The 18,897-nt window shown below is 46.9% G+C and overlaps 1 protein-coding gene across 1 annotated transcript in view; it reads left to right on the top strand.

Moving 5' to 3' along the window:
* Window positions 1–18,427, top strand: part of BRINP2 (BMP/retinoic acid inducible neural specific 2) — a 47,428-nt gene extending 29,001 nt beyond the window's left edge. The window contains exons 4-7 of the mRNA XM_045546399.1: window positions 10,480–10,585; window positions 13,348–13,584; window positions 15,731–15,953; window positions 17,311–18,427. Of these exons, the coding sequence (XP_045402355.1) occupies window positions 10,480–10,585; window positions 13,348–13,584; window positions 15,731–15,953; window positions 17,311–18,427 (1,683 nt within the window). The remainder of the gene's footprint in view (window positions 1–10,479; window positions 10,586–13,347; window positions 13,585–15,730; window positions 15,954–17,310) is intronic.
* Window positions 18,428–18,897: the final 470 nt, after the last annotated feature.

The following is an 18,897-nucleotide window of genomic DNA, read 5'->3' as shown; positions in this document are numbered from 1 at the left end:
TAGAGGTTAATGCAGCTGGTGACTTTAAGTTGGAAGCCAATGCCCATTTATCATTCTGAAAATCCTAGGGACCTGAGGAATTATGCTAAATCTACTCTGCCTGTGCTTTACAAATGGAACAACAAAGCCAGGATGACAGCACATCTATTTACAACATGGTTTACTAAATATTTTAAGCCCACTGTTGAGAACTACTGCTCAGAAGAAAAGACTCCTTTCAAAATATTAATGCACTTTGACAGTGCTCCTGAGCACCCAAGAGCTCTGGTGAAGATGTACAAGGAAATGAGTGTTGTCTTCATGTCTGCTGATACAACATCCACTCTGTAGCCCATAGATCAAGGAGAAGTTTTGACTTTGAAATATTATTTAAGAAATATATTTTGCATAACTATAGCTGCCATAGATAGTGATTTCTCTAATGGATCTGGGAAAAGTAAATTGAAAACCTTCTGGAAAGGATTCACCATTCTAGATGCCACTAAGAATATTGTGATTCATAGGAGGAGATCAAATATCAACATTAACAGGAGTTTGGAAGAGGTTGATTCCAACCCTCATGGATGACTTTGAGGGGTTCAAAACTTCAGTGGAGGAAGTCACTGCAGATGTGGTGGAAATAGCAAGAGAAGTAGAATTACAAGTGGAGCCTGAAGATGTGGCTGAATTGCTGCAATCTTATGTTTAAACTTGGATGGATGAAGAGTTGCTTCTTATGAATGAACAAAGAAAGTGGTTTCTTAAGATGGAATCTGCTCCCAGGAAAGATGCTGTGAGCATTGGTGAAATGACAACAAAGTATTTAGAATATTACCTAAACTTAGTTGATAAAGCAGTAGCAGGGTTTGAGAGAATTAACTCCAGTTTTCAAAGAGGTTCTACTGTGAGTAAAATGCTATCAAACAGCATGCATGCTATGGAGGGATCTTTGAAAGGAAGAGTCAATTGATGTAGCAAACTTTATTGTTGTCTTACTTTAAGAAATTGCCACAGCCATCCCAACCTTCAGCTACCACCACTCTGATAAGTCAGTAGCCATCAGCACTGAGACAAGACCCTCCATCAGCAAAAATGGGATGACTTGCAGAAGGCTCAGATGATTGTTAGCATTTTCTAGCAATAACATATGCTTTTAATTAAGGTATGTGCATTGTTTTTTTTCTAGACATAATGCTGTTGCACACTTAATAGACAACAGGGTAGTATAAACATAACTTTTATAGGCACTGGAAATCCAAAAAATTTGTGTGACTCACTTTATTGTGATATTCTCTTTATTGCAGTGGTCTGGAACTTAACCCACAGTGTCTCCAAGGTATGCCTGTATAATGTCAAGTGGTGATTAATACTTTGGAGAAATGAATCCAAGTAAGAGCATATGGAGTAATGGGGACATGGACTTCAGGGAATACCTGTCTGAAGGAATGACACTTAAGCAGAGACATGCATGAAGTAAGGGAGTGAACCATGTGGGTATCTTGAGTGAGAATATTCCAGACGAGGGAAGAGCAAGCACAAGTGCCCTAAGGGGGAGGAGTACTTGGTGTGATACAAGAACACCAAGGAAAGTAGTGTCGCTGGCATGGAGTCAAGAGAGGAGTGAAGTGAGAGGTGAGGCTACCGAGCCTGCAGGGGCCAGAGCATGAGGGCCTTCCTGATTCGGAGTAGAGAAGAAAGGGGACCTGGAGATCAGTGCAGTGGCTATTGCAGTGGTCAGGGTGAGACATAATGGTGGCTTAGACAAAGCTGATGACACGGAGGTGGTGAGAAGTTGGCAGATTCAGAATATATTTTGATGGCAGAGCCTACAAAATTAGGTACTGGATTGAAAGAAAGGAGCTAAGATTTATCGTGAGGTATTTTGGCCAGAGCAACTGAATGAACAGTGATTCTGTTTACTGAGAAGGATAACACAGGGAGGAGGTACAGATCTGAAAGAAATAAATCAAGAATTTGGTTTTAGACGTGTTGAATTTAATATTCCTATTGGACATCCAAGTAGAGATATCTAGCAGTCAATTGGTCATAAACACCAGGATTTCAAGAGAAAGGTCATGACTGAAGATAGAAATTTCGCATACAAATATATACACGTGTAGTTGGTATTTAAACTATGGGAAAGGATGAGGTGAGATCACTCAAGGTAAAATGGTCCTAGGGCTGAGCTGTGAACCACCCTAGTATTCAGAGGTGGGGAAGAGGAGGAGGTTACAACCAAGAAGACTGAGACAGAACAGAAAGTTATGAAGAGAACCAAAGTGGGATCACAAAGCCGTGTGAAGAAAGCAGCAATTGTGTTAAAAGCTGTGAAGAGGTCCCGGAAGTGAAGATTGAGAGTGGACCTTCTATTGTGCAATGTAGGCATAGCTGGTAACGTGGAGAAGAGTAGTTCCATGGCAGGAAGGGTACAAAAGGCTGAGTGGAGAAGACTCAAGAGAGGAAGCAAAGTGAACAATCAGATATGAGTAGAAATAGTGCTTTTTCTATAAAGGCAAACAGAAAAATGGGTGACAACTGGAGAGTGATGTGGGGTCAAGGGAGATTGTGCTTTTGTTTTTAAGATGGAAGATATTCCAGCATATTGGCCTGTTGGTTAAAATAATTTAGTAGAGAGGGAGCAAGTGGTGATGCAGGAAAGACAGGGAACAGTTGCTGGGGCAAAGCCCTTGGGGCAGTGAGAGGGGTTGGTATTCCAGCATGAGCAGAGGCTCTGCTCCCACATAGGCACGTGGGCACTCCATGCCCCATAACAGGAGGCAACACAACTTGCACAGGGCAAATGTGGGAGGGTGTTGACATGGTAGTAAGAAGATGCAAGTGTTCTCTCCCCATTAATTCTATTTTCTAGGTGAAACAAGAGGCAGAGTCCTTGGCTAAAAGGATAATGAGGGAATTGTTGAGAAAAGAATGCAGGGAATTCATGCATGAAGCTTCCCAGAGTGTCTGTTGACTAGATAAATGTAGTAGATCCCTGGGTAGCACTGAGGGCCTGCTTGAGACTCATGGTCATAATTATAACATGAGACCAGTCAGCATAGTTGTAAGTTTTATCAGCTACATTTAGCAGTTCGCATACAGGCAGTCTTGGAACAGATGGAGAGTTGGATTTAACCAAGCTGTGTGAGTGTGTGTGTGTGTGTGTGTGTGTGTGTGTGTGTGTGTGTACAAGATGGAAGAAAGAGGAAAGAGAGTTGAGAATATACACAAAGGAGTGATTGTAGTGACAGACCAGGGAATCTAAGTCAGGCAAGGAGTGAAAAGAGGCCGTTGAGGGGTGATAGAAAGTGAAAAGTTGGTCAGGTCCAAAGATTGGATGTCTAAGAAAGTTTGATGATTAATTAAAAGAAAGAGACTAGGGCAAGTATGAGTGGATAATGGTTGATATTGAGACCATAAAGAAATGCTATGCCCTGCAACCTAGTTTTATTGGTAACTGCATTCCCTCTATAATCTCTTAGCGGCAGTGAGTGAGGGGAAGTAACATGAAAAATAAATTGTAATGAGGAGGGGTAATGGGTGACAGGCTTCTGGCTTCAAAGGAACCAAAGATGGTCAGAAAGGAAGGAGGAACAGTGTCCAGGATTTCACAGTGGAGAACCCACGTCACTTCCACGCCCAGGAGCATGAGTTGTGGAAAAGAAAACAGCCATTGCTAGAGACAGCTACAGGGGAAACTATGTCCTCAGGGCCAGTGGGGTTGTGGTTTGAGCAAAAAGGCCAAGTAGAATCTTGAGAAGAGGTTGAGATTGCAGGGGTTTTACTGAGAACTGATCATCATATCCACACAGCACAGTGGGAGTCAGCTGAAGAGAAGAGATCAGATTAGGAGATTAGGGGATGTACCAGGTCTGAGTGAGCGTCTGAGAGGTGAGAATGACTTTCCATTAACAGGGATGTAGGGTACATTTGGGAGACTGGTATCTTAGGTAGCTTAAAATGATGGAAAAACACTATTAGTAGCATGCAGTAGGTTTTGTCAAGAAGATAGAACTCCATGGAAGCCCCTGGCCCCATTCAGCACTATAGTGGGCTGTGTCAAAGTTGGAGAAAAATTAGTCTTATTAGGAAATGAAAGGTAGACATTGGATCAACAACTTAAAGATCCCAGTAATAATGTTCCTTCCTGTCCCTCGACATGACTAACTTTACACTTCTATCACCCTTTAATGGCTTCATTTCCCCTTTGCCTAACTTAAACTCCTGATCCATCACTATAATCACTCTCTTGCATATGTTTGCAACCTGCCCGTCACTGCCTCTTCACGCCCCCGCCATGCCCTTAATCTAGGACTTCATCAACTGTTACCTGATTTTCCATTCTCATCTCTTCCCCGCAATTCACCCTCTGTGCAGCTACCACAAGCTCAAATCATCACATCGTGTCATTCCCTGCTTAAAATTCTCCAATGGCTCCAGACTGTACATGGGACAGAGCCCACACCACTGTCCCCCAGCCCGGGTGGCAGTGCATGTGATGCAGTGGAAAGAGCACAGGCTGCAACCCATGAGGCTGATCTCTGCCACTACTCATGAATGGGGTTTTGAGCAAGTTGCCAAACTTTTCAGAACTTCAGTTTGCTCATCGTAAAATTGTTGAACAGTTAGAACAATGTATGTCTTGAAGTTTTCCATGAGGTTTATTAAGGAAATGTATAGATAGATGAACCATGGCACCACTGGAGCTGGAAAAAGACTAATGCCTCTTCTTAACAAAGCTGTACTACCGTTGAAGGTCTGTCTCTGCTGTCTTTCTAATTTCGTCTCTAAACAGTCCTTTGCTACTTGTCCCCATCCCCATGGTCCCCTGTCCACCTTTCACCCGCCATTCCTATTGTGTAATCCAGTCATACCTAAATATCAGGCTCTACCCAAATATGCCGTGTTCTCATATCTCACCCTCCTGGTACTTGCTGTTTGATTTACTTGCGATGCTTTTCTGTTCACCTGAGCGGCTATTCCTCACCCTTCTTTGCTTAGCTCAAACAAGTGACTATTTTGTGAAGCCTTTCCTAACCCTTGGGGCAGTTAAATGCCCCTCTTTAGTGTTTCAAGCATATACCTTTTTTGTAGGGCTTATTTGAATTATAATTGCCAGCTAACATGAGGATCTCCACATGAGACCATGAGGTCCTTGTGGAAGAGACCGAGTCTTTTTCAAGTGTGATTCCCAATAAGAGTACAGAGTTTGCCACATTGTAGGTAATGAGTGAAGGGCTGTTGAGTGAACAAATGAATGAGTCACTGGACATGGCATTTTCCACACAGGCTGGATGCTGCGGCTCAATGCATGTGCAAGTACATGCAGGTATGTATAGTACGTACAAGCTTAGTGTTGCAGGTGTGGCAGGCGTCCCCTTAGGTAGGAACACAGTCATTACTCTTGATGGAGATGGGTAGGGTGGGGGGCTCTGCTCACCTACTCTACCTTAGTGAAAGAAAAAATCCTCCATCGTATCTGCCTGTTTCTTGTTTCTGTAAGCAGCTGCATGCTTACTTTTAACCCTTTCTGCGCAGCTTCCTTGCACTAACATGGAGGTATGCCCCCTCTGGTTTGTCTAATACCTTCCTCCAAGGCCCCACTGAACATCCCCCTCTGTTACAAGGTTTGCCCTGATCAGCACACACCTCTATTATAGGATTTGTCATATCACACTGTGGCTGTTTACATGCCTATTTCCCCGCTCCCCACACCCACCACGACAGAAGATTTTAAAGCAGTAGAGACTCTGAAGCATACACACAGCTCCAGGTCCCTTTAGAGCATCTGGCAGGTGGCGAGACAATAAAATGCTTGAGAGGTGGAGGCAGACCATGTGGGTTAGTGAGAAACAAACTTACTCAAGGAAGAAGACTTGGGGTTGGGTTTTAGCCTTGCTGCTTGCTATTTCTTTGACCTTGAGAAGTCATTGAACTCCATTTCTCTCTGCCATGACATGAGCTACCAACTATTTGACTCACCTGTGCACAGAGCTTACATTCAGCTGAAATACGGACACCAGTTTTTAAAATGTTGAAATACTCCTATACAGCTGGTAAATAGTCTTCACTCCAACCCCAGTGTGACCCCAACCACCTTTGCTCCTCCCAGAGTCCCCAGACTGTCCTTTGATAGCAGCGAAAGGGTGAACACTCCTCAGGAGGCCTCAGAACCCTGCCTTGGCACTAAGGCTGGCATCTCCTCTGATGAGTCAGTGTGCTCCTATTCTACCTGCTGGCATACACTGTGAGTATCACCCCTGACTCCACCATAGGGTTGGGTGCCACAAGATGATATAGTCCACACGAAAACACTGCCAGCTGTGAAGGCTTGTGTATGTAGTCATCCTGTCATCCTGTCCATAGTTTCCCAAAAGGGATCAGGGCCACAGAGGAGGAAGGGGCCTGTTCTTAGTTACAGCTCACCCTCTACTCAGTCTGAGGCTGAGGAAGGGCTTGGTGGCAAGGGCTGGACATGCTCACGAGCTGACTGAAGGGAGCTCACTCAAAAGTTCAGGTGGACCCCACGATGGCAAAAGAGAGGTTTCTCATAAAGCATCCTTTCGACTTGTTCAGATTCCTTACTGTAGCAGCCAGGGATGCAATTTGCAGCTCTTTTAAGCACACACCATCAGCTCTGCTCTCCAGACCCCTCCCCGTGGCTCACAATTAGAAGCCCATTTTACTCCACTCTGAGTGTTGCAGGTGTCCCCTTAGGTAGGACAAGGAAGTAGAGGGTGGGTGGGGAGGAGAGCAGGCTGGCTGGAATGAGGGTTTGCATGATCTGGTATTTATGGAAAATTGGATGTGCTAATGAACCTGAGATCCATCAGGGTTTTCTGAAGGCAGGATGGTCTCTGTCAACAGACCAATTAGCACACAATTATTTTCCCTTTCTGAAAGCTTATCTGAGGCATTGAATGTGTGTGTGTGCCGGAGCGAACTGCACTTCCGTTACCTCCATAACCCCCCTTTATAATCTGCTGAAGCTGCCTGCCTCTTCTACAGAAAAAGGCGTGGGATTCTCTTGAAACCTCCAGAGACTCTGGGGCTTTCATCATGTTGGGGCAAAGGGAGGGGTGTGTCTCAGGCCATCCTGGTTGCTCAAGTCAGCACTCGGCAATGTCTGCAAGGGGTCCCTGTTCAGGTCCTTCTACTCTTTCCTCCCCCAACCCCCTTACTTCTCTAGGAAGGCGAGAGAGAGTCTCAGAGCACAATGCCAATGAAAAGAGCTACGACATTGCGACCAGCTGAAACCTGAGTGAGCCTTCCTCACTCGTGGACATCTGGCTCTGGGTCCCTCCCTCTAACAGGAGGTGCACATGGGGGTCACGGTCTTTGTCTGTCCTCACTCCCATCCTTTTGCCACAATTAACAAAGTGAAGCTACTCACACCCTTTCAATGACTTACCTAATTGATTGTCCTTTTGTGGAACCAACCTTTGGAAACAGCAGAGTGAATGTCAGAAAATAGCATCACAGACAGCCCAGAATGACGAACAAGATGGTGATGGTAGGGAGGCAGCTGGATTGGTGGGAAGTGAGAATAGGGGTGGGGCTGGGGGGAGGGAAGGAAAGCTCCTACTGTGGCTGTCCTCTGGCCTGTCCTCCTCTTTGGGTCACATCCTATTCCTACGTGAGGCCTGTTAGCTCTCTGCCTGCCTGGACCTGGTTAGTGAGTGGCCAAGTCAGGCATGAGTGCATAGAAAAGGCAGTGAAACACCAAGTGACAATGGGGTGGGCAGTTTACCTATAGGCAGGGACCAGAAAGTCTCCAAATGCTATACCCCACTGTCCCACCTCTGCCCTTCAGCCCACTTCATCCGAGAGGAGAAAGCTTCTGCACAACGGCTGGGCCAGTTCTTGGCTGTGGCGCTTCTTACGGGGACTTTCACAGCACATGAGAGAGAAGACTTGACCTTGAAATGAGGCTGGCTCTGCTTTCCCAGTCCTATCTGACAGCTAGCCAATCACCCACTCCCTCCGTGAGGACACGTCACTCAGCACGCCTGTCCACGTGTGGAGGGAGGCAGGCCCAGGTGTCACAGGCAGAACAGTGGGGCCACACAAACGTATTTCCTCTTGTCCGTGAGCTCCTGACTAGTGATGACTGTGTCTCAGTCATCTGTGAGCTGCGAATGCTCCTTGAATATTTGTGAAATGAATGAATGAGTGAAAAAAAAGAGTCAATGAGCGAGTCAACTGAATCCAACCTGCAGCTGGCTGTGTGGCCTTGAATGAGCCATTCAGCTTGTCTGGGCCTTGGCTTCCTAGTCTGTATTATGGGATAATGGAACTGAGCTCAAGTGGATAGGATTTGTTTTGCCCAATGTCAACACTCTGAGGAGAGGACAAATCCCTAAAATACATTGGGTGGACCAGTCTGCTTAGAATCCTTGTCTTGAAGAGTGGCGGCACGTGCAGGGGTTGAGATGCACGCCTTCGACCTGCCGGCTAAGGAGACAAAAAGGTGCTGAACTGAAGCCTGAGGACTCCAAAGCTAAAGTCCCGCTCCCGCCACACCACGCTCTGTGGTCTCGGGCACTGTAATTCTGTGAACCTTGGTTTCCTCCTTTGGAGAGTGACGGTAATGAGATTTGTCCCAGAGAACACCTGTGAAGGTTAAAGGGGATGATCGTGGGGGAGGAACTTGGAAGTCTGGAGAGAAGTTGTTCCTGCACCTGTTGTGGTCTCATCCCCATTCTTTGTTCAGGCTGAGCCCTGTGTCTGTTACTGGCCCTTGGTCTTTGGAGTTACCTTTCTTTCTTCAACACCCTCCCCCTTCCCTCCAGCCCCTACTCATCTTCCAAGACCAGTGCATGACTTACCTCGTCCATAAAGCTTTCTCAGACTATTTCAAGCTACCAGGATCTCTCCCATCTCTCTCTTGACTGTGCCTTTGGCCCACACCACACCATCTCTCACTTGAATACGCTGTTCCATGTGTGTTTTTTAAGCCTAGGTCTACTAAAATCCCTTTAAAGTTGTCACTTACACTTTGGCATTCACCGTGGTAATGTACAGGGTGCTGGCCACATGCACTGTGCACCTCCGAGCCCTTGTGCTGCAGGTCACGCTGCCCCTTCTTTTCCTCATGTACATTTCCCTCCCTGCCCACCTGCCTTCTCCATACTTCTCCTAAGGGACCGGCTCAGAGAGTGCTTCCTCTGCTACTTCCCCCCTTGTTGCTCTTTGTTTAAAGTGGTGCTTCCTCAGAGCTCACTGTGCCACGTGGCTCTGCTGTGACTTGGATGTCTGTGGTGCAGATGTGCATGTGCCTGCCTTCCCCACAGGTTGTGACCTCTTCTTGGAGAACGCAGTGCACGACTTGCTCATCTTTGGGCATACCTCCCACCTGCCAGAGCCTGGAACATATAGTTCACACATTCTTCTACTGTCGGGCACCTGCTATGTGCCAGACACTGTGCTGACAGCTGCCAACCACATGGCGAGCAAGATAAACATGAGCTTTGCTCTCTGAGCTCATGGTGCGTGGGGCCCAGACACAGATTGCGTACTTGCAGAAAAGGGTGTAAAACTACAGCTCCCGCGCCTGCTGCAAAGCAGAGGTGCCGCAGCCAGAAAAGGAGGTCAGAGGTATCAGGGTGGATTTCCCCGAGGAACTCCGGGAAAGGCGCTCTATGAATGTTTGATGGATTGTATGGAATTGAACAGTGGCTGCTCAATAAATACTTGTTGATTGGTTGATTGATTGTTGGCAAAGCCTGCAGAGATCCTGAGAAGAAAGGGCCTCGGGTCCCCATCATTCTTAGTACATAATTATTTCAGTGTATTTAAAGCTCCCATTTTTCATCTTATACTTTAAACTTCAGGGAAAACTGATGGGCCAACTTTATAATATTTTAAAATGACTCTATGGTGTTTTGGAATATTACATGGCTATAAGAGCTTATGTATATTTAATATACTTATTAAAATATGCAGTAAGCCCATGGCTGATTTTCTCTAAGGACGTCTCAGTGCCGAGGTGGGAGCTAAATGTTTAATACTAATACTAATACTCATAACTCATATTTCTCCAGTGTGTTTCATCTCCAGGATCCCTAAGCCTGTGAGCACCACATCGAGTGGATGCAGCTGGGCTCTCGAGCAGGCTGACGGGGGCCACAGATGGCCCCCCCACCTTCCTCTGGGGGAGGAGAAGGGGCGATTCTGGCTTAAAGGTCTCGTTCCTTCCCCAGGTTTCTCTGCTCACACTGAATTTTCTCTTCTGAGACATAAATTTCCTCTAGCCCTCTCTGAAGGCCTCCCACTTCTGTATACCTGCTGCTGCCAACCCCATATAACAGATGCTAACTATCTCAGGACAAGGAAGAAAAGTGACTTTATGCTCTGGGGGTAGGAAAAGGCACGTGTCATTTTTTGGCTGATCAAAAACAGGAAAACAGCATATGGAGGCTGAGATTGGACAACTGGAGAAGGGAAGTAAGAGGAGAAATCCTCTGCTTGTTATCTAAGTCCACACCCTTCTTCCTTCTCTAGGTCACAGAGACCAGGACTGGTCCCCTGGGCTGCAGCAACTATGATAATCTGGACTCAGTCAGCTCTGTCCTGGTGCAGAGCCCAGAGAACAAAGTGCAGTTACTAGGTAAGCAGCATTGTGCTGGTTTCACACCTTTCACACCCGGTGAAAAACCTGGTTCACCAAAGAGCAGGAAAAAAATCCTGCCTGCCCCATTGGGGTAACCCTTCTTAAGATAAGAACTACCACAAGTTTTGGGACATGTATTGAACAATCCCCATCATTCTTTCAGTGAAACTTCTGATCTGGTTTTCCCTACTCCCAAGACCCATTGCTTATGCCACTGGGCACCTAAATCCTCCCACTTCATAGTCCTTCTTGAGATCTATGTCACTGTTCTATAAGAAACAGCACATCCATCCTTATAAGCTTTGGCATAGTTCAATGAACTCCGTTGTTGTGCAGAAACCCATCTACGTTATCCTAAGGACACATTGAGGAATAGCTGACTTTTGCAGAGTGGTTATAAGACAACCATCTCTAGCTCAGTTAAGAGCTATACAGACTATGGGGCCACTGGTTACCGTAACCACAGCCTGAGCATGGCCCCTGCTTTCTGTTCTTAGTCTGTGGTCTTCCATGCGAGAGCTAAAGCCTGGAGGTGAGTTTGAGAAGAATGGGAGCCTTTTGATTGGAGACAGAACAAGCAAAAGTGGGAAAGCAAGTACATTGCGCACCATCTGAGCAATGGTCATGCTTGAATGTTCTGACTCGGGGGGATGGAGGATGGGGGGAGGGGATGGGGGTATAACTACATGATGAGTGCAATGCGCACTGTCTGGGGAATGGACACTCTTGAAGTTCTGACTCACGGGTATGGGCGGGACACGGGCAGTGCATGTGGCCTGAACTTTTGTTCCCCCACAATGATAAGCTGAAATAAAAAAAAAAAGGAAAGGGAGGGGTTTGGAGGTCGGGAACTGAGGAGAGGTGTGCGTCTCCTGCTCCCTGTTCCCTGAGCATCCTGGGGCGGGCTGCACACACTGACTCAGTGGGAAAACTTTGTCTTAAGGCCAACTGAATTGGACTCTGTTTAAGATATTATTGTCTCAGCATTACAAAATCAATAGCCCACATCCAGGATCTACAATTACAAATTCCAGGCAACCTGACTCCCATGCAACCCATCAATACTTTAGGAATCAAGAAATATATAACAAAGAGGAGTAAATAACTCCTTTATTTAGAGCTACCTAAGGCAATTAGCATCCCTCTTCTCCCACATTCTTTGTTGGGCTGGGTTCGTGTCTGGAAATTAGAGATGAGTGAAGTTCAAAATGTCTGGTTGTTCATTTGGAGTAGTTTGTGCCATTTAATTTCATAGCCCATCACTCGTGCAGACATTTCTCAGGCACTTACTTTATAGCAATGGGAGATGTTCCAGTGAGGAGGGGGAGTTGGTGGGGGAAAGGAAGGGAAGGACTTGGTGAGTGTTGAAAGCGAGCATGTGAAAGGGTGTGGGGAGGGCTGCTCGAGGGCCACGGTGGGCACAGTGCCAAGAAAGGAAGATTTAGGAGCAGTTCAGAATTGGAGACCTCAAGCAAGATCAACAAACACACACTGCTCCTGGCAATTTTAAGTTATATTTTGAGGTCTGACAAGACTAGGATATACGCTTTGGGCTCTCTGATTTCCTGCCAAGGACAAGGTCAAGGGTGTAAAAATAAAGAGCTGGCAGACATTTGAGGAAAGAGGAGCTCATCATATCTAGAAGTCCTCATATTCCTCACTCTCTTGGCATGAGGTCTCACTAGGTACCTACTGGGGAGCCTCCTGCAGGGCTGACCTCGAACAAGGCCCAGATTGTGTCCAAAGGCACGCCTGTCCTTTGTTCAGCCCTTGGTAAGACTCCAACAGCTGCCTTATTGTGAAACCAACTAGGAGTACATTTCTGCTACAGGTAAACCTGATAGTCGCCACAAATGGGTAAGAAAACTGAAGTTTGGAGCAATTTAGTGCATTATATCCAAGATTAGAAGCTAGCTGGAAAAGAGAGCTGAGAGCCATTCACGTCTATCCAGGCATGACTGATCTTGGGGCATTGACCACCATCCTACCTTCAAATCTCGCTGAGAGTTAAATAATACTAAGATGGGGCAGCCAGTCCCAGTTACACACTATGACCTGATGGGACAAGGACAGGATCTGACACCAAGCAGACTCTGTGAATGCTGTGACTTGGGCAGGTCACTGTGGTCTTTGGGCTTGGAATTCCTTACTGATAAGGATGCCAGTATGCACATGAGTGTTATTTACAATCGTATCACTGTGTGTCCACAATACCTGTCCCTACCTCCTAGCCAGGACAGCTTCCTTGTTCATCAGGGCTAGTGTGGGAGGCCAAGGAGGGCGGCATCCAGTAATGTCCTAGGATGCTTACTGCTAATCTCAGTTAAATTAGAAACAGGATGGCTATAGGAGGCAGAGCAAAAAGCCCATCAAGCCTTGATTTCTCCCCCATGAGGGCTGTAAGCTCCTCTTTTATCTGAAACATCATCCCATTTCCATCCTAGAAATGCTGATGTGTAGCCAATAAGCCTGTTCTTATGAGATGCATGCTCTCAATTTGGCTGATGTGAGGGGTTTGGCTAAGCCTTGGGCTTTGATGTTCCTCGTCTGCATTTTCAGATCCTCCCCCATCTGTCACTGGGGAAGCAGTAGCCCTCTCTCCCCATCAGCTTAGCCGGTTCAGGCTCTGGGGTGACCTTTCTTGGGCCCAGAATGCACAAGTCAGCAGAACCCCAGCTGGGGTCCCTGCAGCCTTGGGTGTGGGAAACTGAGTCTCCACTGGTTCTGCTCAGTGATTCCTTGATACATCCCTTCCCCAGGCCTGCAGGTGCTGCTGCCCGAGTACCTGCGTGAGCGCTTTGTGGCTGCAGCACTCAGCTATATCACGTGCAGCTCTGAGGGTGAGCTTGTCTGCAAGGAGAATGACTGCTGGTGCAAGTGCAGCCCCACCTTCCCGGAGTGCAACTGCCCCGACGCCGACGTCCAGGCCATGGAGGACAGCCTGCTGCAGATCCAGGACTCCTGGGCCACTCACAACCGGCAGTTTGAGGAGTCAGGTGAGCAGCCAGCTGGCCAGAATTCCTTCCTGTCAGTGAGCAGGGCTGCGAGGTGCAGAGGAGCAAGGACACGGTGGGGAACTCGACTTGGATCCTGACTTGGCCACTTCCTGTCTCTGTGACCTCAAGCAGGTTATATCAACACCTTGAGTCTCAAGAGCTTTGGGGTTTTTATATATGTAAATGGACGTAATACCTACCTAAGAGGTACGTTTCAAGGACTTAGTAGGCTAAGATAAACATAATTGAGGGCATAGACCTTGAGTGTCTTGCTACTGATTCCACAGTGCCAAGTGCAATGCTTGCACGTAAGGTGAACAATAAACATTTGTTGAATAAATAAAGTCTGTGGAATAACTCCGGATGGCACCCAGTACAAGCTAGTTGTCGCTTGCTGCTGTAATAACTAATATCAATGTTATCTTGAGACCTAGATTCAGAGGAACTAGTTTTGCATCCTTGCCTTATTACTGACAAGCTTGACGACCTTGGATTAGCCATGCAGCTTCTCAATGCCTCGGTTTCTTCATCTATTAAAGAGGGAAAGTGACAACAATGGGTGGACGGAAGGCTCACGTGGGATGATGTAGATGAAGTTAATGTATAAAGAACTCTGCATGGTATGTTTACATATTTCAGTACTAAATGAATGATAGTTACAGGGATATATCTCAAAAACATAATTTTGGATAAAACAAAGCAAGATGAAAAAGGTTATGTGTTATATACCTATTTATATGTTTATATATAATACTATAATAATAATTTATTAAATATAATACACATTTAATACTATTTATATAATGTTTACAAACATGCTTGCCAAAACATAATATTTTTTATGGATAAACACATTTGTAAAAAACATGAAAATATGTGATAATATAAAGAAAACATCCAAGAGAGTGGTTACATCTGGATAGAGAAGAAGGAAAGTTTAGGGCCTTCAAGTACAGTATATTTAGTTTGCCTTATTTCTTAAAAGAGAAAAAAAAATCTGAAACTAATATGGCAAAAGAGCAAAAGCTAGGTGGCAGGCACATGGGAGTTTATCTTTTTGCTCTCTGTACTGTTTTGTATGCTTACATATTTTAACTATGCGCATGCTAGTTGTTAGTGCCATCAAGAGGCATGATTGTCCACTCTTCTGAGGGGATGAGGAACCAGGTGCATGGGCAATCAAAATGGGCAGAGTCCCCAGGGGGTGCCATTGTAAGTGCTAGACAAGATATTTAGTAGCTACCGAGAATTTCAATTCCAGCTCTCCACCCCCATGCTTTGGACTGTGATGTTGGGATATGTTCCATAGCATGATTTCAGGCCATCAGCACTGTGAGTTACTGCCAATGAATGCATGAGGGCTGTGCAGACCCCCACGAGGAGGCAGAGTGGCTGCAGGTCACAAGTAAAAGCAGAGTAATGGACAGAGACCTGATCACAAGTTCAGGAAAAATGGTGTGCCAAGGAGAAATTCTACCAAGGAGAACTTAGACACAGCAGGAGCTCAGAACCAGGAAACTGTTCTGTTGTTTCTAGATTAGCTACAGAGAAGAATGGGTATCGGGCCAAGAGTTGAAGTGAAAAGAGGGGGAGAGTATCATAGAGAGTCAGAGAAAAGCATGTGAAGGGAAGATGCTGGTCTCAGAGACTGAAAGGTTTCTGAAAAGATTTCTGAGCTGGGTGCTCTTCCTTCTCTGTGCCCACATTTGCCAGTCTGGGAGCACACCTGCCATCACGAGAGCCTCATGTCTTCCAGAAGGCTATTGTGCTACCATTGAAGCAGATGGCCTTGAGACAGTGCCATGGGTGACTTAGAAGGAGGTATAATGGGGGAAAGAGATGCATCCAGGATCATTAGCAAAAGCAGGACCTCTGTACCCTCTGATGGTGGCAGAGAACTCTTTTGAAATTCAGAAACATAATAGGGATAGAAAGGATGGGAAAAAATCCTGAAGCCATATTTTATGACCTGTTAATTATTTTTCAATAAAGCTGTTAATTAAAAAAGGAACTCAGGAGAGTGGATGTGAAGGCTGCTTCCTCATGCAGTAACTTCGAACGGCCTGGGTCTGGGGAGGGCCCACCGGCCTCTCCCAGGGCTCTGCGCAGCTGCCCCTTAGCTCAGTCCTTCTGTTCTTTTCCACAGAAGAATTCCAGGCCCTGCTCAAAAGGCTGCCTGAGGACCGGTTCCTGAACTCCACAGCTATCTCCCAGTTCTGGGCCGTGGACACCAGCCTTCAGCACCGCTACCAGCAGCTGGGGGCCAGCCTGCAAGTGCTATTCAAGAAGACCCATCGGATTGTCCGCCGGCTCTTCAACCTGTGCAAGCGCTGCCACCGGCAGCCTCGGTTCCGCCTGCCCAAGGAGAGGTGAGACCCCTAGACACAGAGCCAGTGCTCAGCTCTGCCCCCTGACAGCCGCTGAGGCCACAGAGGACCCTCCGTCCAGTGTTTGGGATCTGGAGTGGTGACCAGCACGTAGCCTTCCCGTTATGTTGACCTACTGACATGTGTCATTCCCAATTGTGAGTTGAGTCTAAAGAGAGAAACAAAGAGAGGCTAATTTACTTTTATCCAAATTATAGTAGATTCAAGTGCTATTCTAATACTCTAATTCTCATTTACTCATTTCCATTTTAATAAGCCTTTTAGAAAAGAAAGAGATGGTGTTAAAGCTCATACACCAATTGCCTATGATGAGAAATACACCCATTAGATTGTATCAAACGAGTGCTCTGAATCACAGGAGGTGAACGCTGAGACCCCACCCCATTAGGGTCAGAGTGGGGCTGTGTTGTCATAGGCTTCCCCTTGTTCACTCGCTCATTGATTTATGTATTCAACAAGTTTTTGTATTAAGTCTCTATCGTATGCTCTACTATTAAGCTATAGGAGATATTAGTAGATTGGAAAGATGTAACAAACATACAAAAACATAAAAACTGGAACATGATAACTATGTGGCAGCCACTTAAGTTCATGGTGGCGGTCATAGATCAAAGCCATAGTCTCCCAGAGGCAAAGACCTGAGAGGATGGCTTCCTTGCAGAAAGACATCCTGGCCAGACTGTGCAGCAAGGGATGGAAGTGGCCTGGTCCACACAGGGGGGACAGTATTCTGGGCAAGGGGAGCTGCTCTCACAGCAACCCAGAGGTGTGGCTCTAACTGAGGCCTGGGGAAGAAGGGAAGCAGGAGTGGAGAGGACAGGACAGGCCTACAGGGGTTTTTGACAGGGATTTATTTATTGTCTTTCAATACATAATTTTTAAAAGCTTACCATACACTACTCTTGAGGGAGGAGTGATGGAAGCAGAGAGAATAGAAAGGACGTGGAGACCTTGAGGTAGAAATAAAATTGGCAAGAAGTTGGAATGTTTAGAAAGGCAACTTATTTAGAAGGCCAAAAACTTGGATTTGATACAAGGGATGTTGGAGATTCTCTGTAGGCTTTTGAATATAAGGAAATGAGGCACTACTTGGAAGAGATGAGCCTGGCTGCTTCAAGTACAAATTTGATGGTCAAATGTTTCTGGTGCTGATCCATCAGACAGAGCTTCGGGCTTTGCGCCATCAGGCCAAAGTGGCACAGTAGGGTTTGAGAACTTGGGGCTTTTGTCTTCCTCACTGCCTTCCCTGCCTATTAGTCAATATCCTGCATCCCTTAGGGATGATGACAGTATGTGGCTTCCTTTGACTCTTGCTTCATTTTTATCTCCCCTCTGCAAGGTCCTTGTCCTACTGGTGGAACCGAATCCAGTCCCTTCTCTACTGTGGAGAAAGCACCTTCCCTGGCACCTTCCTGGAACAGACCCACAGCTGCACCTGCCCCTATGACCAGTCTTCCTGCCAGGGCCCCATCCCATGTGCCTTGGGTGAAGGGCCTGCGTGTGCCCACTGTGCTCCAGACAACAGCACGCGCTGTGGGAGCTGCAACCCAGGCTATGTGCTGGCCCAAGGGCTGTGCCGGCCAGAGGTGGCCGAGTCCCTGGAGAACTTTCTTGGGCTGGAGACAGACCTGCAGGACCTGGAGCTGAAGTACCTGCTGCAGAAGTGGGACAGCCGCATTGAGGTACACTCCATCTTCATCAGCAACGACATGCGTTTGGGCAGCTGGTTTGACCCTTCCTGGAGGAAGCGCATGCTTCTCACCCTGAAGAGCAACAAGTACAAGCCTGGGCTGGTGCATGTGATGCTGGCTTTGTCCTTGCAGATCTGCCTCACCAAGAATAGCACCCTGGAGCCTGTCATGGCCATCTACGTCAACCCCTTTGGGGGAAGCCACTCCGAGAGCTGGTTCATGCCCGTAAACGAGGGCAGCTTCCCTGACTGGGAAAGGACTAACGTGGATGCAGCTGCCCAGTGCCAAAACTGGACTATCACCTTGGGGAACAGGTGGAAGACCTTCTTTGAAACAGTCCATGTTTACCTTCGGAGCCGAATCAAGTCCCTGGATGACAGCTCCAATGAGACAATCTACTATGAGCCCCTGGAAATTACTGATCCCTCCAAGAATTTGGGCTACATGAAAATCAACACCTTGCAGGTGTTTGGGTACAGCCTGCCCTTTGACCCAGATGCTATCCGGGACTTAATTCTGCAGTTGGACTACCCATATACTCAAGGTTCCCAGGACTCTGCACTCTTGCAGCTCATTGAGCTCAGGGACCGGGTGAACCAGCTTTCTCCACCTGGCAAAGTCCGTCTTGACCTTTTCTCCTGCTTGCTCCGGCATCGGCTCAAGCTGGCCAACAATGAGGTGGGCAGGATCCAGTCCTCCCTGAGGGCTTTCAATTCTAAGCTGCCAAACCCTGTGGAGTATGAGACGGGCAAACTCTGTAGCTAATGGGCGTCCTGCTCCAGCTCTGGGCAGAGAGGGGGCCCATGGACCTGAGGTACAAGGATAATCCAAGCCCTCACTTTAGTGCCAACAGGGTACTCCCATGAGACTTGCCCCACCCAGCAGATGGGACCTCGAGGCTTGGACTGAAGCAGGCAGGAGAGAAAGAATCAGCCACTGCACATGCGCACCGTTGTGCGCACACACACACACACACACACACACACACACACACACAGTTGCACGGGGAGGCTACGACTCAGCAGCCCCAGGTTGTAAAGTCGGTGCTTTGTGAAATGCATGGAGGTGAAGGAGAGGAGCCCAGGAAGAGATTAAGGAAAAGAACCAGCCAAACCATGAAACAAACAAAAATCCTCAAAAGTGATTCTTATCATTCAAGAAAACAAGAGGGGACAAAAGTGGGAGGGGTGGGAGCTCTTCCTCCCCCTCGGTGGGGTCACTTTTGTATTCTTTTT

The sequence above is a fragment of the Lemur catta genome, chromosome 3, assembly GCF_020740605.2.
Source record: "Lemur catta isolate mLemCat1 chromosome 3, mLemCat1.pri, whole genome shotgun sequence".
Classification (NCBI taxonomy): Eukaryota; Metazoa; Chordata; class Mammalia; order Primates; family Lemuridae; genus Lemur; species Lemur catta.
The sequence above is the reverse complement of the archived record's forward strand: the minus strand, read 5'-3'. Positions and strand labels throughout refer to the sequence as shown.